Raw genomic sequence first — 16722 nt, forward strand, 5'->3', positions numbered from 1 at the left:
ATAGACCTCAGTGGCAAAGTGCCCCTGGGTTCAATCTCCAGTATCAAAAACAAAACCAAAAAAACTCCATGCTTTAAGGAATCTCCCACTCCAAACTGGGAAAGCCCCTAGGGTTGCAACCCTAGGAATAAAACAAGAGAGACCAGGAACTGAAGAGTACTGCTAACATGGGACATGTAGGATATCCAAGAGGGGTCATCTAATGGAGGATAGATTAATTGGTGTGACCTCAAGGGACAACCTAGTCTAAAAGTAGAGATTACAGAATCTGGACCTATGTGAGGACCTGAACTAAACCTCCTTCATCTTTGCTCCAACACCCAGCCATCCCAGAGCTTGTCCTGTAGTTGTCAATGCTTGTTATCTGAGTGTCTCTCTGAGCACTCCTTGCTGGACCCCAAAGACACATCCCTATCTCAGGGAACCTTCCGTCTAACAAAAAAGCTAAGCAAAGTACCATAGGGACTTGGAAGGGCAGGGCTGAGAAAGGCTTCCCTGAATAGTCTGCAAAAATGTGCCTGGACAGAAGAAGGCCATTATGCAGAGCAGAGTTGGGCAGAGGGAGGGCACTCTGGGAGGAAGAGCAGAAGTGTACCTGCTCAAGAGCAAAAATGAACCTTCACTGAGTATGTGGACAAACACTGGGTCCCCAGGATGCCTTATGAACACTCAATCCTTCAACACTAGCAATCAGAGACCATAAGTTTGATGAGGAAAGTAGTCACGAAGAATCAGGAATGACTAACCCTACAGCACAAACCCTCCCAGGATGGGCTGCTCATCCATTTTGGCTGAGAAATCAGACTGGAGAAGGTGGATAATGAATCGCTCAATTAAACGGCCTCCAACCTCCAGCATTTAAAGTATATAGTTTTAAGGCAGTTTTCCAAAATGGCGTGCTATGGAACACTGCTCTAGAAGATATTATTAATATTAACCTATGGGAAACAAGTTTAGGAAATGTTACATTATCCCTTTGATACTCCACGGTGCCCATGAATATCAAGGGTTCTAAGAAGGAGGCAAAGAAATCTTAACTCTAACCCATGGCCTGCCAACACCACATACTGCAGCAGTTCTGTTGGCATCCTGTAGAACTGTTGGTAAGGCCCATTTGGGAATGCCTATAAGGGCAAAGCATTTTGGCATCAGCGTTCCTGGGGCTCCTGTTTCCTGGAAGCATGACTTCACAGCTACCACACTGGGCCCACATCTCTTGCACTCCAGCTCCATTCTACTGCTTGGCTAACCGTTTGTAACCTCTGGAGAAGTCGTTTAATCTCTCTAAGCCGCATTTTTCTCCACGGTATAAAAGAAAACAGAGTGTGAACACTTCCCATGCAAGATGGTAGAGGGTTAAATGAGTGAAATAGTTTCTTTCCTTCTCCACCACCCAGAACGATACTGGGGCTTGGGTTTTCGGGTGACTTTGGGAACTCAAGTGTAAAGGCTCATGTCCAAGTCCCTGAGGTTAGTGGCCCATTGGAAGTCACCTTCCCACCTTCGCGAGGCCGGGCTCACCCAGAGGCTGCCTGGTGCTGCTCTCTCGCGGGTCAGCGGCGGCAAGCGCCTTCCAGGGTCAGGGCTGCGGGCGCGGGCAGGAGGGGCGGTGGCTCCAGCTTCCGGGAGTCGTCCGCACTGCACTTCCCTGGGCGGAGCCTGCGCCGCAGACTTCCGAGGCCCTGGCTGGAGCGCTGGTGAATGGCCCGGCGGGCGGGCGGAGAGAGGTGGCGCATCGGCCTCGGGGCTCCGGGGCAACCCGTGGCCCTTGGGTCTCGACCTGACTTTGAACCGTAAGAATTCATCCCGCTTCCTACCGGGCTGTCCCAACTCTGTGGCACCTCTGTCCCGGAGTGACCGCCTTCTCTTCTCCCGGTCCTTCCAACTGGCCGCCTCCAGCACTCAGAACGCGTAAGCAGCATTAAGAAGTTCCTCCGGGAAACCTGTCACCTTTTCTGTCTCAGAAAGCAGCTGGTGCCGGGCTCCTCTCCTTTAACTGGGCTTGAATAGCCTGACTCTGGTTGTTTCGATCTTAAACTGCAGAGACTGTTTGTCTGCGTCTTCTTACATCCTTCTCTGCTGAGGTCACAGCCTGTCTGCATTGGGGTTGATTTGTGGCAAGAACAATGTTTTATTTAGGGTTAAGGACCTGTGAGACCCAGTCATTTCGAAACATCCACCATGGCACAGTGCCAAACACTAGAGCGAGCGACACATTGAACAGGATAAATTCAATCTTGTTGGGCCCCATGGAGACGGGTAAATTAGAAATCCATGCCCAGATAAGTGCTGCTGAGACGGGAAATATGAAAACTCTAGCTGACACCTTACCCAGGGGGATAGGAGGGTGAGGAGTAACTCAGAGGAAGCCACATCCAGTTTGTGTATGTGTGTGTATTTTAGACTTTTAAAATCAAAATGTATAAATGCATTCAGCTGTCATGTACAACTAAGTAAAACAAATTTTAAAAATTAAGATGATACAGGGCTGGTGTTGTGGCTCAGTGGTAGAGCGATTGCCTAGCATGTGTGAGGCACTGGGTTCCACCCTCAACCCCACATATAAATAAAATAAAAATAAAGGTATTTTTTAAATGATACATAACATACATATGGAAGAGTGCACAGATCCTAAGTGCATGGCTTAATCATTTTTCACAAAGTGATGATTTCCTGTGCTGCCTACATTTAGAACAATAAACCTTTACTAACCCCCTAAAGCCTTATAAGGCACTTGCAGTCACTGCCTCTGGCTAAAGGGGTGGCTACTAACCTAGCTTTTGATGCCATAAGGCAGCTTTGCCTGGTTTTAGACTTCCGATCCATGAAGGGATATATTATGTACTCTCCAGAATATGGCATTGTACACTATGTTTTGTGAGATTCACCCTGGTTGTGTTTAGCAGTAATTCATTTAGCAATAATTCATTCAGCCTCGTTGATTTATAACATTCTGCTGTATGGCCACATTGTTTTATTTATCCAACTTATTTAGCCAACCTACTGGACACTTGAGCTGATGGGCATTGTTGTTTCCCAGTTTGGGGTTATTTTGAATAGTGCTGCAGATATTCCTGTGTTCTGATTTCATGAACATATGGATACACTTCCTACTAAGAGTGGAATTGCTGGCAGCAGGTGCATTCTGCTTTAGTGTATAGTGCCCAATTTACACTCCCACCAGGAGAGTGTAAATTCCTGTTTCTCCACATCCTTACCAATATTCCCATACTATCTTTTTCACTGCAGCCACTCTGCTGAGGGCATAGCAGTGATGGATTGAGATTTTAATTTGCATTTCTCTGATGACTAATGAACTGTGCACATTTTTATATGTACGTTGGCCTTTTGAATATCCCATTTGATAAAAGTTCCTGTTCAATTATTCTGCCCATTTTTCTTTTTGCGGGGGGTGGTGTGGGCACAGCTTTCTTGCACCCCAAGTGAGATGCACCACCAACCCTAGCCTGTTTTTCTAATAGATTGTCTCTCTTTTTCTTGGTAGTGTGTAGGGATTCTTGAAATATTTGGATACAAGACATTTATTGGCTCTGTTTTTTGTTTTTATATGGTGATGGGAATTGAACTCAGAGCCTTATACATGACAGGTAAGCACTTTACCACTGAGCCATATTCCCAGCCCAGCTCTGTACTTTTAAGTATTTTCTCTTTCTCAGTAGATTGTCTTTTCACTCCTAATGATGTATTTTGATGAACAGAAGTCTTTGTTTCAGTGTTTTCCAATTTATCCTTTTCCCCCTGGTTGTATTGTTTATATCAAGTTTAAAAAAAAATCTTTGCTTACTTCAAAGTCAGAAAATAATTTCCTCTAAAAGCTTTATCGTTATATCTACTACCCATTTGAAATTAATTTTTTATGTGGTATGAGATGTGGGTTGAGATTTTTTTTTTCTCACAGTTGACTGTCTCAGTTGACCTAACACCATTTATTGAAAAGACCATCTTCCCCTGCTGCATTACACTGTCACCACTGTCACAACTCAGGAGATTATAAGACATGGGTCTGTTTCAGGACACCCTGTTCTTCCATTGGTCTGTTGTCTTTCCTTGCCCACCAATGGACTACTTTATAACCAATCTTTATTATTCTGGCATCACACATTTCAGCATTGTTTTTCATTTGAATAGATATTATTCAAAATCAGCACAAAGCCGTTTTAAAAAGTATATTGCAAGTAGTTATTTGGGAGCCAGCATGGTGGCACGTGCCTGTTATCTCAGGAACTTGGAAAACTGAGACAGGAAAATCACAAGTTTGAGGCCAGCCTTACTCAGCAATTTAGTGAGACCCCATCTCAAAATAAAATAAAAAGTGCTGGGGAATGTTAACTAGGTGGTAAAGTGCCCCTGGGTTCAATCCACAGTACCACATATAAAATACAGCAAAATTAATTATAATGTTTTCTATCCGTTTGATTGCTTTGTTTTTATGTGACTAAAATATAGGTAAGGTTTTAGATTTTAATGCCCAAAGTAACAATACTTTTATACTTACATTTAAAATAATGGGTGCTTTTTTCACACACATGTACACTTTCTGACATTTTTTCTAACTTTTTATTTGTTCTTTTTAGTCATACATGACAGTAACTTTTTGACATTTTTGATTCTTCAAAATTTACAAAATATATTGGTGAAAGTATATGTGCTTTGACTTGTATTAATCAAATATGATTTATTTTAATACATAAGACTCCATTTAACCAGAATTCTGTTTCCTGTCAGAGTTCAATCTTAAATTTGACATTATAGCAAAATCAGTAGTTTGGAATTTCACAGAACCAATCCCAAGATTTGCTAGGCATTTTTAAATTATTTCACTACTTATAAATATAGGTAACATGATCTAGTAAGTAGTTCCTTGTACCAAAATTTCCTGGGGAGAACTTACAAAATTGATTCTTGGGCGTTACTTCTAAAGCACTGAGTACAAACCTCCAGGAAAATGTGTTTGTGTGTTGTTTTGTTTTTGGGTACTAGAGATTAAACTCAAGGCAATTTACCACTGAGCTGCATCCCCAACTCTATTTTTTGAAACAAGTTCTCCCTAAGTTGCTTAGGCCTCACTAAGTGGTTGAGGCTGATCTTGAGCTTCCGAGACTCCCTGAGCCTCTGGGATTACAGGTGTATACCACTGTGCCCCAGGGGGAATCTGTTTTTAAAGAGCTACAGAGGAACTGATGATATGCAGTTTTATTTAATGGACCCACAGGACCAATTCTTAGGTACATTAGAATCCTGAGGTTCTAGTTTAAAATGCAGGATCCCAAACCTCATACTCAGGGATTATATTCAGATGGGGCACAGAAACTGGCATTGTAAACTAACATTCAGTTAGTTCCTGATTTATTATCTCAAAAGTTTCTGTGGCTTAAGGGACCAAGCAAGACGTAACTGGATCCTCCGCTTAGGGTTTCACCCAGCTATAGTCCAGGTGTCCCTGGAGCTCTGGAGTTATCAGAGGCTCAAGTGGGGAAAGACCCACTTGTAAGCCCCTTCACTTTGTTGCTTGAATTTATCTTTTTGTAATTGTAGGGTTGAGGTACATTTTCTTGCGAGTTGTCAGCTGGGAACCACTCTCAGCAACCAGAGGCTGCCCACAGTTCCTTCACACATGGTCTACTCATAACATGGCAAAGTCTTTTTCAGACAGCAAGGGCTTCTCTCTCATCTGCTAAGATGGAGCTGTGTGCACACACCCAAGCATACGCATACACATGTATGCACTCACACATAATATTCATGTGTAATCTATGTAGATCTTATATGTGATGTGTGTATATGTAGACATAAACTTATATGTCATCATGTAAGTGACGTTCTATCACCTTTGCCATGTTTTGTTGATTAGAAGTAAGACATGGGTGTTAAGAGTGGTGGCACAAGCCTTTAATCCAAGCTACTCCAGAGGCTGAGGCAGAAGAATCATGAATTCAAAGCTAGCCTGGACAACATAGGCAATGTAGCCAGACTGTGCCTCAAAACTACTGAAAAAGTTGAGCAGGGTGGCACACCCCTGTAATACCAGTGACTCAGGAGATTGAGGCAGGAGGATTCCAAGTTCAAGGCCAGCCTCAGCAATTTAGTGAGGCCCTGACCAATTCAACAAGATCCTGTATCAAAATAAAAAATAAATGTGGCTTAGTGATAAAGTGCCCTGCATTCAATCCCAAGCACAAAAAAGAAGAAAAAAATTACTCAAATAACAAAACACAAAAAGTATTAAGTCATGGTTCCCATACTTAAACGTGAGAACGTGGGAGCCACCCTAGGGTCTGTCCCCCACAGTCTACAAACCACTCTTTGAGAAACACTGTATTGGGTTTAAAAAGCTGTAAGTAGCTGCGTGCAGTAGTACATGCTTATAATTCCAGTGGCTCAAGAAGCTGACACAAATGAATTGCAAGTTCAAGGCCAGCATCAGCAACTTAGCAAGGCCCTAAGCAACTTAGTGAGATCCAGCCTCAAAAAAAAAAAAAAAAAAAAAAAAGAAAAAAAATATTAAAAAGGGTTGGGGATATAGCTCAGTGGTAAATTGCCCCTAGATTAAAAAAAAAAAAGTTGTAAGTGAATTATGTTCAGTCTTACAAGCCCCAATTGAATCCTGCCCAGACAAATGTTTGAGCAAGTATTTGAGAACAGTGTAGCTTGTTGAAAACAAAATTTTTAAAGAATTTTTGCAGTGCTAAGAATTGAACCCAGGGCCTCATGCATGCTAGAGAAGTGTGCTACTGATCTATATCACCAGCTCTTTAATTAATTTATCTGTGGTATTGGGGCTGAACCCAGTGACACTCTACCACTGAGCTACATTCCTATCTCTTTTTATTATATTATTATTATTTGGATTGAACCCAGTAATGCTTAACCACTGAGCCACATCCCCAACCTGTTTTATTTATTTATTTTTATTTTGAGACACGGTCTCATTAAGTTGCTTGGGTCCTTGCTAAATTGCTGAGGCTGGCTTTGAACTTGTGATCCTCCTGACTCAGCCTCCCAAGTCAATGGGATTATAGGCATGCACCACCACACTCACTATTTTTTGTCTTGAGAAAGGGTATTGCTAAATTCTTAAGGCTGGCCTCAAATTTATGATCCTCCTACCTCAGCCTCCCAAGTCACTGGGATTACAGGTGTGCACCACCACACCTGGCTCTTGGTTTTTTATTTGGAGACAGGGTCTCGTTGCTCGCCTAGCATGCACAAAGCCCTGGGTTCAATCCTCAGCACCAAAATAATAATGATAATAATAGTAGTAGTAGTAGTAAAAATAATAAATCAATAAATAAAATTTGAGACAGGGTCTTGCTAAATTGTCAAAATGGACATCGAACTTGTGATCCTCAGCCTCCTGAGTAGCTGGGATTACAAGTATGTACCACTGTACTGGGATTGAAGCCGGAATTCTTTTTTTGGTGGGTGGAAGGTACCAGGGATTGAACTCAGTGACACTTGACCACTGAGCCGCATCCCCAGCCCTATTTTGTATTTTATTTAGCGACAGGGTCTCACTGAGTTGCTTAGTACCTTGCTTTTGCTGAGGCTGGCTTTGAACTTGTGATCCTCCCAAATTCTTAAAATCAAATTTATTTTATTTATTATTTATTTATTATCACATCACACCAACTCTGCTTCCGTGGTCACAGCTCCTTCACCTGACTGATCCTCCTGCTTCCTCTTGTAAGGGTCCTGGTGATTACACTGGGCCCCTTTAAGTAATCATGGACACTCTTCCCATCTCAAGAGCCTTAATCACATCTGCAAAGTCCCCTTCTGCCATTTAAAATAATATTCACAGTGCCAGGGTTTTGGATATAGACATCTTTGGAGGACAACTGTTCTGTCTACTATAGATAGTGATTCAAGCTTAATGGGAATCTAGTATGAATTATAAAAGATACATGTTCTAATTGTATGTCTTCATAGTTTCAGTACATTCCCTATATAACAGAAATTGGAGACCAGTTAAGAGACTGGAGAACACTTAATTCACTTTGGATTTTATACAGTGAAACTTCAAAACACTTCCTTCTCCTAAGTTGCTAATATAATATTGGAAAGAACATTCTGGAAGGCACTAAAGGTACCATGCTGCACCTTTTTTGAAGCTCTTTATTCGTTTTCTATCAAGTCTTTGTTATTGTATACAAAATGGGTATTTGGGGTATATATCATTCTGTTTTTTGGTACTGGTGATTGAACCCAGCTACCACTGAGCTACATTCCCAGTTGTTTTTATTTTTTGAGATAGGGTCTCATTAAATTGCTAAGGGTCTCCTACATTGCCCAGCTGGCCTCAAAATTGCCATCCTTTGCCTTAGCTCCTGAGTCTCTGTGAATATAGGTATATGCCACCCTATTGGCATGTTGTTCTGTTTTATGAAATTTTTAAAAGCACAAAAAAGTAACTACATCTGAGGCGACCCAGGAAATCAGAGAATAGACACAACTAGTGATTAGACCTTCCAGTTGGAGCTTTGGGTTAATTATCTGATATCTGCTTGACAACTATATCTTGATATATGATGACTACTATAAAGTCTTACAAAGATTAACGCAGGGTTGGAGTATGTGATTGCTGAACAGCCCTGGCTGTACAAGAACTGACAAGAAACAAGGAAGGTGCATGGGGTTTTAGACTCCAGGAAGTAGACATTATATGTGTTTACTGGAAGTGACCTGCCATCTTGCTCAATTATCCTGTCAAAGATGCTGTTATTTCCTGTGCTTAAATTTCTGCATAATGATATCCACAGGGGATTATGCTCAATAGCATATGCTGTTGGACAACTGAATTTCTTCTTTTTCTGTTGTTGTTGTTGCTGCCTGTTTTTTGTGGTACTGGGAATTAAATTTGGACCTTCATGCCTGCTAGGCAAGTACTAAGCCACTCAGCAACACCCCCAGCCCTGCATTTCTTCTTAAGCAATGAAAAAGGCAGTTACCCAAAATCAGGATGTGTGGCCAAAAGGGCAAGTCATTTCATAAAATTCAAAAATGAATCAACATGTTAATTAGATTAACATATTATGTTTATTTTTAACTTTTAAAATATCATTTTAAAAATTGAATGATTCTCTAGTTTGTAAATCTACCAAGGCCAAATAATTTTAAAATTAAAACAAAATAAAAAATATTTAAGCAATATAAAAACCAAGTGACTTTATGTCTACTGCTAGGGGGAAAAAGACATCTTAAATAGTTACATAAAGATGTACAGAACCTTAAAAAAAAATGTACAGAGAAGGCAACCCTTGAGCAGGTAAAGAATTTCAAAACCTAACAATGGTATAAAGCCCTGCCATAGCTGCTGCCTGCCACCTAAGTTGTCTGAAATCCCAAGGATATCAGGAAGGGAAAGGAACTCATGCACACAGATAGTCTACTTTTAATGTCCTTTTGCAATTTAATACTTAAATCTTCCTTTTTCTTTCAAACATCATCTTTGGTTCCTGCACTCATTCCAACTCTTCTTTCTGACCCTTTTGTTGCTGCAGTGTGATTTTTTTTTCTTAAACTGTGCATCTCTGGTCTTAGTCATCAGTTTGGTATAATAGTGTTTACCATGTAAACAGAGCATTAATGTCTAACAGTGACAGTCATTAAATATGAAAACCTGGGTATTGCAATGTGTCTAAAAATTCAGTTTGTTTCTGTGGGAGTTCCCAGAGGGAACTTTTCTTTGACCTCTCAAAATCTGGCAAAGAATGAGAAAACAGCGCTCTGCCTGTTACTCTGTAGGTCCAGAACCAAGCTGTCTACCAGCCCTTCATCTGTAGAAGTATCTCTCTGTGATTCCCCCTGCACCAGGGTGGGCTCTGAGCCACAGTTTTTCCCATAAACCTAGGCTGAAAGAGCCACCAGCACCATTTTTTTTTTCCCCAGGGATTGAACCCAGGGACATTTACTACTAAGTTACATTCTACATTCCCAGTTTTGTTGTTTTTTTTAAGACAGGGTCTTGCTAAGATGCTATGACTCACCTTGAACTTACAATCCTCCTGCTTCAGTCTCCCCTGCCTTAGCCTCCTGAGTCACTGGGATTACAGGTGTTGCACAACTATACCCAGCTTAGATTATTTTAAAGACATACAAACCCATAACATTTTCTGAGCATTTATTATATGTCAGATATCATCAGCATTTACATAAATCATCTTATTTAATTCTCACAATAATGCCAAGAAAGTTTCTAGCATTACAGTATTCCCATTTCACAGATGGAGACACTGAAGCTTAGCAAGATTGCTGAAGGCCACCATTAACAAGAAGTGAGAATCTAGGCAGAGTGCAGCCTTCACCACTTTGTGACATTTTTTTTCCTGATCTGGAGACTGTATGGGTAGAAGAACGGGGGCTTTGAGGGAAAGCAGACTGGGAGGAAGTTTCCCAAGGAACCCACATGTTCTAGTTTTCTACGCCCCAGCATCTATCTACCTGGACACATCATTTTCTGTTTAAATACCAGCTGTCCTCCCATTTCAGCATTTACACAGAAGTGCCTTTAAAGAGTTGCCTGCCAGCTATGCCACCCCAGATTCCAAATGCACTCCTAGCCAGGTGGGGGAGAGAACAGTCACTTTGCCAGTCATGCTGAATTCATACCCTGTAATTCTGAGTATACAACACAAATCCTGGTTTATTCAGAAACCAGCTCTAAATCAGTGTTGTCTTTCCCTAGTCTCATGATTAGGACCTGTTTAGGCAATAGCAGAGTGACAGAATTTCCAGGAGCCCACACGCTGGGACTGGGAGTAAGGTAGGTGCAACTTTTGTGATTCTCTTTCTCTATCCCTTTTAGGATGGCTGTTCCATGAGGTCAAGACTGGGTCTCCCCCTTCTACTGCTTTACTAATGCCCAGTCTCATGGGGTTAGTTTTGAGCCCAACATTATGGCATCATCGACCTCCCTCCCTGCTCCTCAGTCCCAGTCCAAGAAGCCTCTGGGCAAGATGGCTGGTGAGTGGAACCAGATTCCTACTTCTGTTCTTGCTCCTAAAGAGTGTAGTCCTGGGCTGGGGAGATAGCTCAGTTGGTAGAGTGCTTGCCTTGCAAGCACAAGGCCCTGGATTCAACCCCCAGCAGCAAAAAAAAAAGAGTGTAGTCCTCAGTCCCCATGTTGGTGAGGTGGGAGGCCTGCCTGGTCTAAACACAGGGAGGGACACAGGAAGGCTGATGATGGGGCAAAGCTCCTCCTTAGACTTCAGTGCCCATGCTTTGTGGAGAGTGAAGAGAGAGACATGCATCAGTGAATTCTTTTGTGGGTCCTTAAATCGTTTTGGCTCAAAGGTTTTCCAGCCTGCTTACCCAATTTTCCTAGCCTAGAAATCATTAGGCTAAATGCTTAATACTTAATACTTAATACTTAAATGCTAAATGCTTAGCAAGATTGCTGAAGGCCACCCCAGATTCCAAATGCACTCCTAGTCCTAGCATGACTCTTGTCATGCAAATCTTTATTCCAGAACCTTGGAAGAAGGGACCAGAAAAAGAAAAAAATGAACTAATCCCCAAAACACCAGTCTGTCCTCATCAATAGCAAGCTGAGTTTTAATATCATTATGGAGTACTTATAAAATACCAGATACTAAATTATCTCAGTTAAACTTCAACAACTAAAATGAACCCATTTTGCAGATAAAGGAAATAGAGATCTAGACTAACCTGCTTAAGGTTTTAGAAAAAGCAAACAGAAGGGACAAAATCAAATCTATGTGCTTGGCTCCAAAGTGTAGGTTTTGAACCTCTAAGCCCTCTGCTCTTCTGGAGCTCTGAACAGCAGCTCTCCCACAGGTTCACGTTGCCTACTTAGAAACAGTCTAGGATTTCTTGGAGCCAAACAGATGCCAGTCTCCTTGCCCTTTCCCTTTCATAATGGGCATCCTGCCCTAACCTAAAGCCACCTCATCTCAGTGCTAGAAGTGGGGTTTAGGACAGGTTGATCCTTACCAGCATACATAGCTCTATATGCAAATGGCTGACCAGTTAGTTCTAGTGAAACATTCTACTTAAGGCATATTATATATCCAAGGGCAAGGTCATCTTTTTTTTTTTTTTTCCTTTTCTTGTTTTTGAGACAGTGTCTAACTGTTGTCCAGGCTGGAATCAAACTCCTGGGCTCAAGTGATCTCCTGGTTTAGCCTCGTTTGTAACTGAAACCACCTGTTTTGTACCCAGGATTAGCTAAGCGCTGCACACTTCCATCAGAGGCCACAGGATCCCTCTGTTGTACATTCCTTACCTGGTTAAGGTCATCTCTTAGGCTGATAAAAACTCCCACATAAGGATTTTAGAGTTCTCATATATTCTTGGAACCTTTAAAGATAGAAGGAACTCCTAGGCAAGGCCTAAAGGATGTACCAAGTTAGCAGACCTAAATCTGAGAGTACAGTGTTTCCCAGTACAGGGTGCAGACAGGAGTCTTGCCTGAGGAGGTAGCCTGGAAAGCTGTAGGCCTGAGCAGTATGTTTCCCCCACTACAGATTGGTTCAGGCAGACCCTGTTGAAGAAGCCCAAGAAGATGCCTGTTAACCCAGAAAACTACTCCAGTGATGATTCCCAGCCAGCCTCACGGGACAGCCACCCAGCCCCATACCTTAATTCAGTCACGTCTCCCAACCCACCATCAACACATATGGACACGAGCAGCAGCAGTGGCCGCTGGAGCAAAGACTATGACGTCTGTGTGTGCCACAGCGAGGAGGACCTGCTAGCTGCCCAGGAACTGGTTGCCTACCTGGAGAGCAGCACTGCCAGCCTGCGTTGCTTCCTGCAACTCAGGGATGCAACCCCAGGTGGCGCCATTGTATCTGAGCTGTGCCAAGCACTGAGCAGTAGTCACTGTCGTGTGCTGCTTATCACCCCAGGCTTCCTTCACGACCCTTGGTGCAAGTACCAGATGCTGCAGGCCTTGACGGAGGCCCCAGGGGCCGAGGGCTGCACCATCCCCTTGCTGAGTGGCCTGACCAGAGAAGCCTACCCCCCTGAGCTCCGATTCATGTACTATGTGGACGGCAGAGGTCCTAATCGTGGCTTTCACCAAGTCAAGGAAGCTGTCATGCGTTGTAAGCTATGGGAGGATGGAAGAAGGGAAGGGGAGTCAACTCAGAATCTGATCTACGTTGGCCTTTAGGAGACAGCCACTATAGCTCCTAGTAGTTTAAAGTACAGGCTTTGGAAAAGACTGGGTTTGGATCCTGGCTCCTTCACCTATGACCATGTGAGAAGTTACTCCCATAGACAAGTTACTTAACCCCCGGGTGCCTCAATTTTCTTATTGCTCATCAGGTTTCCACTACTGTAAAATAAGAATTGTATAGCTGGGCATGGTGGGCAGGTAATCCCAGCGACTTGGGAGGCTGAGGCAAGAGGACTGTAAGTTAGAGGTCAGCCTCAGCAACTTAGCAAGTCCCTAAGCAATTTAGTAAGACCCCATCTCAAAGTAAAAAATGAAAAGGGCTGGAGATGGAGCTTAGTAGTTAAGTGCCCCTGGGTTCAACCCCCATAACTTTAAAAAAAAGAGAATAGTATATATACTCAATTAGCGTTCAGAACATTACCTGGTACATGTTAAATATTCATTATAGGCAGGGCTTAGCACATATCAAATCCTCTGTATCTATTAGCTGGTAGTAATAGTATGTAGTTTCTCTCTCAGATTGGGTTGGAGATGTCTACCAAGAGCTAGGCAGATGCCAGGAGAGATATCAGTTTAATAAGGCAAAAAGGGGCAAAATAATTGGAAAGAATTGCATATAATAAGTATACTCAGGGGAGGGGCAATTATATTATAGTGGGTAGAGAAGATACAATAAAAAGAAAATGAAGATACAGGGACCAGAAGGGGAGTAACAAAGATACTGTGTTTGAGGAGAGTGACAATTCCTATGATTCTGTTTGGTCTCTTTCAGATCTGCAAACACTCAGTTGACACTTCTTATGTTACCATGGGACCCAGGAAGTTGGAATAAAGCTGGACATAGCCCATATAGGGCCTCAGATTCAAGCAGATGTAACAAGGAATCAGGAGACAGTCTGCAGCACTTTGTAGTGACCCTGGGATCAGACTGCCCATCAGGCTTCTATTACTGTGGGCTCCCCAGGAAGGTCATGGGGAAGTCAGGGACTGTCCCAGGAAGGCCACAAGGAAGCTGGGGACTCCCCAAGGAAGACCATGAGGAAGCAGGGGAATCCCCCAGGAAGCCAGAAATAGAAGTTGGTATGAGGTGCTGGTACCAGCAGGGTCAGCAGTGTTTTGCCTGCTGCCTCACTGGACAGGAAGCCTCACACATACCTGTCTCCTTCCCTGGAACTGGGCACTGGTGTAGAAAGGCAACCCTCCTAAAGCATGTAACTATCAATGAGCTGGAAGCCTAGACTGCAGGTCTCAGCATGGATGCTCTTCCCAGTTGCCTGGAGAAGCCCTGAAACAGGCATCAGAAGAAAACAACAGGTATCAAGTCCTTCATACACACTACTGCTGTTCTCTCTGCTGTTCTCTCCCAGAGACATGGACTCACTTCAAAAAGCTGGATGAAAGGTGCAGTCAGAACTGTGCTTTATTTATTACACAAGTGCCATTATATGCAAATCTAGGGTTGCAGATGTAGCTCAGGGGTAGAGCATGTGCCTAGCATGCATGAGGCCCTGGGTTTGATCTCCAGCACCAAAAAAGAAACAAACCTAGAAGCCATTCTGAATGTACAGGAGATGGAAGAACTGGGTGGGGAAGCCAGAGAAGGAAAGCCAGGGCTCAGGGCTCAACCTTTACCTGGGTCAAAAGTCCACTGATCTGGACTGGGGATGTAGCACAGTGGTAGAGTGCTTGCCTAGCATGCCTGTAGCCCTGGGTTCTCTCCCCAGCACCTAAAAAACAAAGAACAAAAAACTTCTGATCCTGTGGTAATTGCGAACCCCATCAGAGGCCTGGCTCTGGTTGGAGCTGATGCAGCAGACTGTTCCTTGCAGGACAGGCAGGGTTTCATTTATCTGTTCTCAATAAGTTTGTTATTGAACTGAAATGAATTTCATTGTTTCCCCCAATGTGTACTTCTGTGCCTCTTCTTTCATTAGAACTCCTCTTTTACTGAAAATAAAAATAATTTTTTTTGCACAATACTGGGCATCAAACCCAGGGGCATTTAACCATCAAGCTACATTTACAGCCCTATTTTTCTTTTTGAGACAGGGGTCTTGTTAAGTTGCCCAAGCTGGCCTTGAATTTGCAACCCTCCTGCGTCAGCCTCCTGAGTTGCTGAGATTACAGGTGTGTGCCACCACACCTGGCTAATTTTTACTTTCTAAAGTATGAATTATTATATACAAAAGAACTAAGGAATACTATAATGCAACAACGCTGCAGCACAGCTTAAGAAGTAAAACCTTGGGCTGTGGGTGTAGCTCAGTGGCAGAGCACTTGCCAAGCATGCATAAGGTTCTGGGTTCAGTTCCCAGCATTGATAAAACAAAGCAAACTCTTATCATCCCTAAGGTTCTTCTTTTGTGCCCTGATTTCTAGTCCTCTCACTTCCCCATCAAAAGTAACCACTATTCTGAACTTTAAACTTTTTAGGTTTTCTCTATAAAGTTATGTTTGTATGATCAAATTATGTTTAATTTTACATGGTTTTATATCTCATACAAATGGCATTATAGTGTTTGTATGCTGTGGGTGCCTTTGTTTGTTCCCTGTGAGATTTATCCATGTTGGTAAATGTTACTCCAGTTAATTTCCTTTCATTTCACTATGTAAATATACCACTATTGTTATACATTCTTCTACAAATGGATATTTGGTTTCCAATTTTCTGCTACTAAAAACAAATGAGCCTGTGAACTTTTGCACATTTCCGTTATCAAGATTTTCTAGGGTTTAGCTTAGATGGGGAATAGGCAAGTAGTAAAGAATATAAATTTTCAGCTTATTAGAAGATGTTGAAGTTTCTTCCTAAATATTTAAGTATGTATCTCTAAATTATTAGGTGTTTTTAAAATGTCTGACAATATTATCTTTTTTAAAAGTTTTAATATAAAATATTTTACCTATTACTTTTTTGTCCGTGCTTTTTGTGTCTTAGGAAATTCTTCCCTACTCCTACACTTCCTTCTAGAAGTATTTGTCACATTTAGGTTTTTAACCCACCTGGATTTCTAGGGGACAGGGGTGTTTTGTTCTTGATTTTTTAAGATAAAAATTTTTCCCACATTTTCTATCAGTTACTGAGTGATTCATTTTTTCTCTGATTGTGATCTCACCACTGTCAAGTATTATTATATGTGGGGGGGTCTGTTACTAGGTTCTTCATTCTCCTATATTTGTCCCTTCATGTCTTGGTGCCAAACTGTCTTAATATTTTAATCAACTTTTATAGCCTTTCAGTCAATTCTCCCAGTTGTTTTTATTCATCTATATTACTTTGACTTTTCTGATTCCTTTACTCTTTGTTTCTTCAGTTTTTCAGGTTCCAGGAAAAAGCCTGTGAGTGTACTTTTATTGAACTTACATTGAATTTGGATTTATTTAGGGAGAACAGATGTTTTGAGATAGAACCTTTATAGCTATAAAAATGGTTTGTCTCCATTTATATCTTTAAATGTGTCTCAATAAAGATATATCCTTTCCATATTGGTTAGTTTCATCTTTTATTAGATTTATTCCTTAGTACTTCATATTTTGTTGCTACTGTAAAAAGGCATTTT

General features: G+C 42.0%; 1 protein-coding gene across 2 annotated transcripts; it reads left to right on the top strand.

The window, feature by feature from the left end:
• The first annotated feature begins 1643 nt into the window (after window positions 1-1643).
• On the top strand, window positions 1644-16655 carry Tirap (TIR domain containing adaptor protein). Of its 2 annotated transcripts, none has more exons than XM_047518952.1 (4): window positions 1644-1911; window positions 10826-10983; window positions 12507-13088; window positions 13935-16655. In XM_047518952.1, the coding sequence occupies exons 2-4, from the start codon at window positions 10917-10919 to the stop codon at window positions 13952-13954; spliced, it is 669 nt and encodes a 222-aa protein (XP_047374908.1). In that variant the 5' UTR covers window positions 1644-1911; window positions 10826-10916; the 3' UTR covers window positions 13955-16655. The 2 variants fall into 2 exon arrangements, with proteins under 2 accessions (XP_047374908.1, XP_047374909.1); XM_047518953.1 differs by having other exon boundaries at window positions 1699-1793.
• Window positions 16656-16722: the final 67 nt, after the last annotated feature.

This window comes from Sciurus carolinensis, chromosome 11, assembly GCF_902686445.1.
Source record: "Sciurus carolinensis chromosome 11, mSciCar1.2, whole genome shotgun sequence".
In the NCBI taxonomy this organism is placed as follows: Eukaryota; Metazoa; Chordata; class Mammalia; order Rodentia; family Sciuridae; genus Sciurus; species Sciurus carolinensis.

Coding starts and splice junctions, on each gene's coding strand:
- Tirap (XM_047518952.1), top strand. CDS start 10,917: ATGGCATCATCGACCTCCCTCCCTGCTCCTCAGTCCCAGTCCAAGAAG. Junction 10,984..12,506: donor GCCTCTGGGCAAGATGGCTG/GTGAGTGGAACC, acceptor CCCCCACTACAG/ATTGGTTCAGGCAGACCCTG. Junction 13,089..13,934: donor CAAGGAAGCTGTCATGCGTT/GTAAGCTATGGG, acceptor GGTCTCTTTCAG/ATCTGCAAACACTCAGTTGA.